Below are 7,500 nucleotides of genomic sequence, written 5' to 3'. Positions count from 1 at the left end.
CATTTACAAATTTCCTTGAAAACGGATCATTGTAACAGATACGAAAACTTAATTTGTGCTCGTCTTTTCTTTCGTCTCTTTCCTCAGAACATCATCGACGAGGACTGTACAGAAGACAGGATGCCAAATTTAAAGTTCTATCTCAACGAAATAAAGTCATCACCTGATGGTGTGTGTGTGTGTGTGTGTGTGTCCCTTGCTTGTATTAATAATGAAGGCATTTTAACATCGAGTCGCTTGAACCTAAAATCGTCCTCGTTCGTCTTTGAGTTTCAGACGTGTACATCGAGACGTTTCACAGCGAGTGGAAATTGGATTATAAGAGACTTGAAAGAGTTCATTCGTACATCCAGTGGTGAGAACAGATCTACAGATCTTTAATTCTAATCGCAACCTAATTAGAAACTTACACAAGTCTGTCTTATAGGTTGTTTCCTCTGCGTGAGCCAGGGGTGAATTACCTGGCTACTGAGCTGACCAAGAAGGAAATCCAGGTGAGAATAAAGACAGGAAACGTTTACTCGCGACAGTCCGACTCCACCGCCAGGCGCCCGTGTTATTTTATCTAACTACTGACTTTACAAATGCAAATTAAACACCTAAAATCACTTAGTAACAGAGAAACAGGCACAGTTTCATTCGACCAAATTGTATTAATAATGTTCTCTGCTCTATAACCCTTATGTTGTTATATAACCCCTATCATGTTCTATAGGAGAGTCGTGCTTTAGGTTCCAGATCTGAGCGGTGTATAATGTTTTGTATTCAGGATGTGTGTGTAAGCGCTTGTCTGATTTCTCTGCAGGCGTTTCAAGAAAGCGAGGAGGCAAAAAGGCGTCTGGTTGATTCCTACGAGCTCATGCTAGGTTTTTATGGCATCCAACTGACTGACAGAGAAACCGGCGAGGTGAGACGCGCAGAGAACTGGAGGGAGCGCTTCGCTAATTTGGAGCGGTGAGTCACCAAGTACACACACACACACACACACACACACACACACACACACACACACACACAGTAAGCTGCATTTCACATGACTAAATGTTTAGTGGTTCACATCAACAAAGGAAACTAAAGTTATGTAGTAGCAGTTCTTAATAATATTTACTAATGAAGCAGATACACATTAAAACGAGTCACTTAGATATATTGTCACTCTGAGCCTCGACAAGGCCCCGTCCACCTCGTAGCATCCTGTATGAGCTGTGAAGATAAAGGAATAAATGGTTTATAAAACAGTTTATAAAGCAGTCTTCACAACATTTATAATTATAAATTGCTAGAAACGCTATCATTTATTAACTAGATTTGTGAAGTCCGTCACGACAACCTTTGATGTTGGCTTTGACGATGCAAGTATTCGTAAAAGCCGGTGCTTTTTGGAGGCGAGTTGACAAGGGTTAGTGTTACTTTTGGAGGCAAGTGGACAGAAAGCTAGGGTACCAAAACATTTGGAGCTGAGTGGAGACGAGCACGTGATGTCATCCAAATACTCTCGAGGCAGCTCCCCTCATTGTTATGAGTGTTTTGATATGTCACATGTCCATGTTGTGCAAATTTTTTTGATTTTGCATATTTTGGGGGCGGGGCTGCGGGACAACCGAAAGGCCAGTCGGTACACCAAGTTTATAATGGGAGTCTTTGGGGGGGAAAAAAGCCACTTTGAGACCCGGTACCAGAAGTACCGGTACTCGGATCGCTTTGAAAAGTAAGAGCAACAAACTTCAGACCAGCGTCTACAATATATCCGAATTTGGTGTGGCTTGAAAGCCCTAGGAGGAGAAACACTTGATATATTTATTAATAATAATAATAAGCTTAAGGGTGGCACGGTGGCTTAGTGGTTAGCACGTTTGTCTCACACCTCCAGGGTTGGGGGTTCGATTCCCGCCTCCACCTTGTGTGTGTGGAGTTTGCATGCTCTCCCCGTGCCTCGGGGGTTTCCTCCGGGTACTCCGGTTTCCTCCCCCGGTCCAAAGACATGCATGGTAGGTTGATTGGCATCTCTGGAAAATTGTCCGTAGTGTGTGATTGCGTGAGTGAATGAGAGTGTGTGTGTGTGTGTGTGTGCCCTGTGATGGGTTGGCACTCCGTCCAGGGTGTATCCTGCCTTGATGCCCGATGACGCCTGATATTGGCACAGGCTCCCCGTGGCCCGAGGTAGTTCGGATAAGCGGTAGAAGATGAATGAATGAATGAATGAATAATAAGCTTATAACAGAAAACAGAATGTTGGCTTCTACAAAGCCAACGTAATAAATGCAGAATTGTAGTTGTTAAAGTTGCTGTAATGAAAGAGAATTAACATTTACAGCATTTAGCAGACACTCTTATCCAGAGTGACTTACATTGTCTTATTTCAGTTTATACACCTGAGCAATTGAGGGTTAAGGGCCTTGCTCAGGGGCCCTGCAGTGGCAACTTGGTGGATTCGAACCAATGACCTTCCGATCAGTAGTCGAACACCTTAACCACCGAGCTACCACATCCCATATCCCAATTAACATACTGTGAAGTCTGTTATAGGAAAATAATCAGCTTTAAACTGGTCACGGTAACTCAGCATCATCACATCATCCGGTCCTTAATCATGACACGGAGTGTTTTTATTTATTATTAACGTTTGTGGATTTGTTGTTTTTCCAGGAACATGCACAACAACCTGCGGATCACACGCATCCTGAAGAGTCTGGGCGAACTCGGCTTCGAACATTACCAAGCTCCTCTAGTGCACTTCTTCCTGGAGGAGACTCTGGTCAAGAAGAACCTGAGCAGCGTCAAGCGCAGCGTCCTCGACTATTTCCTGTTCGCCGTGCGCAACAAACACAAACGCCGCGAGCTGATCAACTACGCCTTCCAGCACTTCGAGCCCAAAGACAAATTCGTCTGGTGTCCGAGAAGAATCCAGAAACGTTTCAAGAAGAAAGCCGAGGCGAAGAGGCAGGACTCGCCGAGTAGAAACAAGAGAGACGGAGAGAAGCGAGAAGACGACGAGACGATACGCTGCGAAGGTTCGTCGGTCGACCCGGAACCTAGAGATGAAGGTTCTTCCAAGGATCCTCTGAACAACGGCAACCATCTCGATAACGGAGAGATGGACACCTCGAGCGGCGAAACAAGCGGCGTTAAAAGCGACGAAGATGAAAATCAGACGAAACCCACCGAGAACGCGTCGTCCAGATCGGATCAGGAAATGATCCAAGTCAAGGACGACGAAGAAGCCAAGAACGTTTCGTCGTCTCCGAAAGGAACCGGTTTGGGAAAGCAAGTCTCAGAAAGCCCCAAGCACAGCTTAACATCCTCACCACGTTCCGAACGCGCGGGAAAACTTCCCAGAACCAAGGATAATACCGGGTTAGGAATTTCAGATCATTTCAAATCTTCAGAAGACGCATTTAACACGAGCTCGCCGGAGAAAATCGTCGAGTCGGACACAAAAGACGGAGAGAAAACGAACGGCACAGACGCCGGAGAGCTGATGGACACCGAGCCCAGTGGTGGGGATTCATAAATAGATCCTTTAGTTTGAATTAGGCTCGAGATAAGGACAATAATTTTAAACATGAAGACAGAATGTGATGAACTCCATATCAAATACCTGAAAATGTGAAAACCGTTCTGTAAAGAAGGAACGAATTTGTCTTGTTCTGTTTGTTGAGCTAAAAGATGTACATTTCAGAAAAACAAGTGTATATGAAGACTTTATCTTGGTTTAAATGTTTGTTTGGGTTTTTTTTGTTTTGTTTTGTTTTTTGCTCGTTTTTGTTATTGCTTGTGATTAAATTATTTGAATTCGATCGAAGCAGATGGAACACGTGAACAAGATCGTCGAACCTCAGCCTTTTATCATTAGTCCTTTTCTCTGACGGGACGCGATTAAAAGAAATCGGAATCGAAGTTTAAGTATTTATTCTGACGTTTTGCGAATTCGAAGAGAAAAAAAAAAGCGTATCGTATGAAGTTGATTCTTTAGAACTGATTCGGTTCACCGAATTCTGATTCATGCGATTCGATTCATTCGTCCGATCCGATCTTCTGCCGGTCGAATGTTGAAAATGTTCAGTTTTTTTTTTTTTTTTGTTTGTTTTTGTTATTTTAGTGCAGTCGAATCCTCGAAGCTGTACGACTCGGCACTTACGCGTGGAAAAATATTAAAGTGGTTTTCTAAAAAAAAGATTTAAATCTTTTTATATAAGAGCCTTGTGCTTTATTCACGCGAGGTGCAGATCGATAGTAAAATAGTTCTTATAAAAGCCTGAGTTGAATGAGTCAAATATACCTTCGCTGGCCACTTTATTAAGAACAGCAGCTGTAATACCGGCTGCTCTCGGGATATCTCCGGTGAAGTCGACGTTGTGCTCGTGACTCCGGCTTGAGATGATTCTGTGACTCCTGCTTGAATAGGATTATTTATTATCCCAAGAAAACTTTCCCCACACTATTAGATCACACCCTTCAGGCTGAACTGTTAAAAAGCTGGTTGTGTTCATGGATCCGTGCTCGTGATGCGAAATTCCGATCCTACCATCTGCATGTTGTACCAGATGATGTTCCAGTCTTCTTTGACTCAGAGTCTGTGCGCACGTGATTCTCGTTCTCGGCTCCTCTTCCGCAGTCGTCGCCTGTCCACCTCGAGGTCGTGAGGTTATTTTGAGATGCTTTTCCGCTCCCCACGGATATATATCCCCACGCCTCCTTGGATCTCTTCGATCGAGGACCGAGTCCTTTTCCCCGTCCTGATGTTTAAATATTTCCCGACCTCCTCTTTATCTCCTCACGTGATGCATTGCTTTGATTGGCTGATTGATTAATTAACTCATAAGCATGAATGAAAAGCGTTCCTAATAAAGTGGCAGATGAGAGTATGTTGTGGTTATAATTGTTTTGAGACACAGAGTCGGATCGTACTCGGGAATTTGTTCCACAAAATAAAATCACAAACATTTCTTTATTTCTAAGTTGGAAAAATCTCAGAGATCTTTGCTTGAATTTTTACCAAAAACGTTCAGATTTCGTTCTGTAAACGTTCTGACTGACAGTGAGACAAGATCAGGAAGATCTCCATCATTTCTTTATGGACCAAGAACACATTAATGAGAGATTCCCTTGTGAATGCTGCCTGTTGCCCTGTTTTGGAATGTACCATTGTTTTTATTTGTTTTTTTTCCCCTAACAGATGGAAAGTAAAGAAAAAAAAATCTTGCAATGTTTCCTGTCTCATTATTTAAAAGAAGCTCAATATCTCTTACGCTTGCAGACTTTTTGCTTTGCTAGTCAGGGTATTTTTCTTTCTTTTATTGTAGTGCGTGATATAAGTCTACGCTCTAAATGCTCCACCTCTCTTTAAAAAGAGCATCATCGGGCATCAAGGCGTCAGGCGTCATCGGGCATCAAGGCAGGATACACCCTGGACGGAGTGCCAACCCATCGCAGGGCTCAAGGGCACCTCAGTCGTGGTATTGCCGGCCCAAGACTCGAACCCACAACCTTAGGGTTAGTAGTCAAACTCTCTAACCATTATACCATGACATCCCCCCCAGGAACGAAGCACATTTTTACCAGAAACTCACCAACTCCTGAACTGGAAATTAGATGAGATTTTGTAATACTTTCATTAGATTTTTTTCTTTTTAATTCCATTTAAATTTAATCTTAGAACTTCAGAGTACTTTACGGATGCGAATGCTTGTGCAACTCGTTTACAGACATTCTCATCCAGAGCGACTTACATTTTTATCTCAATCATTTTATACAACTGAGGGTTAAGGGCCTTGCTCAAGGGCCCAGCAGTGGTAGCTTGGTGAACCTGGGATTCGAACCCAACACCTTAACCGCTAACCTCTAGACAGATCTAGTGTTTACTCAGTAGAACCGCTTTATTTCATTTCCAGTGCAGTATTAACACTGATTTTATTTTACTCTACACTTCCAAAACGTTGGCTTTCTTCTCCAGACTGTTATCACGAACCTTGAAGCATGCAATTGTGTAAAATGACTTAGTTCCAATTTCCCTTCTGTGGGATTAAGAGGTTGAGTTCGAACCTGCTCCAGCACGACGAGGTCGCGGTGCACAAAACACTGAGTGTCTGAACTCCCACAGCGACACTCCAACACCTAGTGCCAAAACCTCCCAGGAGGTTCTCTTCACTTTGCTTTTGTTTGGTTTGTTTGTTTGTTTCATTACGACATTTCGTATGCTTCATTCCTCCCTGTTCTGTCCCACGCTGCTAGGAATAAAATTAAATTCCATCATTATTAAACATGAAAGCTTCTTCCACCACAATAACACATTTTCCTGACATTAGAGCTAAATAGTTCCTAATAGTATTTTCTTGCTGTTATCTTCCACACTGTTGGGGAAAAAATACACAGGTATCGATAAAATGTGCATTAAAATATTTGTCACGCTATTTGAGCTGTGAAAGATCAACTGTTATTTGATTATAAATATACATAATAAATAGTAAATCCACTGATACCCCCTACGCTCCATCTACCCTTCCACCCTCGTCCTCTCGTCCCTTCATTTCACCTCTTACTTCAGGTTGGAATTTTAAGGATCATTTTCTTATTTGTGGCTCATCACTCTCACTCTCACTTACTCATTTTCTACCGCTTATCTGAACTACCTCGGGTCACGGGGAGCCTGTGCCTATCTCAGGCGTCATTGGGCATCAAGGCAGGATACACCCTGGACGGAGTGCCAACCCATCACAGGGCACACACACACACACACACTCTCATTCACACACACAATCACACACTACGGACAATTTTCCAGAGATGCCAGTCAACCTACCATGCATGTCTTTGGACCGGGGGAGGAAACCGGAGTACCCGGAGGAAACCCCCGAGGCACGGGGAGAACATGCAAACTCCACACACACAAGGTGGAGGCGGGAATCGAACCCCCAACCCTGGAGGTGTGAGGCGAACGTGCTAACCGCTAAGCCACCGTGACCCCCTGTGGCTCATCCTTTGTTCCAAATTATTAAACACAGTTCAATAGTATCATGAAAAAATTCTGACACTGAAATATTTTATTAATACAAGATTTTAAAAACTTTCCAGTATTAACTTTCACATACTCTCTCTACTATTTGCATACCGGATCGTGATTGGCTCGTGTAGTTTATGATGCAACAACACTTGCCTGCTATATAACTAAGCATACTCAGTTCTAGTTTTTATGGATGTGTTCAGAGTTCTTCTTGTACACACACACACACACACACACACACACACACACACACACACACACACACACACACCTCACGCCTCACCTCCACCACCAGCCCAAAGAAATCTCAGGTTTCACTCTGTCTGTTTGCTCCACATGGCTACACGTCCTCCCCTGTGCCTCCCACTCGGTCAGCCCCTGGTCTCTGCCCACCTCCGCCTCTTTCTGTCCTGTCCTTCGCCCTGTCTGTCCATCCCTCCCCCCTTTGGGCTGGAGGCTCCGGTTTATCTGGAATCAGCAGGGAAAGGCACTCAAGAGCG

The 7,500-nt window shown here is 43.6% G+C and overlaps 1 protein-coding gene across 2 annotated transcripts in view; it reads left to right on the top strand.

Moving 5' to 3' along the window:
- The window catches only part of ogfr (opioid growth factor receptor), a 9,082-nt gene extending 3,876 nt beyond the window's left edge, over positions 1 to 5,206 (top strand). Inside the window, exons 3-7 of one of the 2 annotated variants that reach the window (XM_060894371.1) lie at positions 88 to 169; positions 271 to 355; positions 428 to 494; positions 806 to 954; positions 2,647 to 5,206. In XM_060894371.1, the coding sequence (XP_060750354.1) occupies positions 88 to 169; positions 271 to 355; positions 428 to 494; positions 806 to 954; positions 2,647 to 3,511 (1,248 nt within the window). In that variant the 3' untranslated portion in view covers positions 3,512 to 5,206. The remainder of the gene's footprint in view (positions 1 to 87; positions 170 to 270; positions 356 to 427; positions 495 to 805; positions 955 to 2,646) is intronic. The other variant, XM_060894372.1, reaches the window with a different exon arrangement.
- Positions 5,207 to 7,500: the final 2,294 nt, after the last annotated feature.

The sequence above is a fragment of the Tachysurus vachellii genome, chromosome 19 (assembly GCF_030014155.1).
Source record: "Tachysurus vachellii isolate PV-2020 chromosome 19, HZAU_Pvac_v1, whole genome shotgun sequence".
In the NCBI taxonomy this organism is placed as follows: Eukaryota; Metazoa; Chordata; class Actinopteri; order Siluriformes; family Bagridae; genus Tachysurus; species Tachysurus vachellii.
The sequence above is the reverse complement of the archived record's forward strand: the minus strand, read 5'-3'. Positions and strand labels throughout refer to the sequence as shown.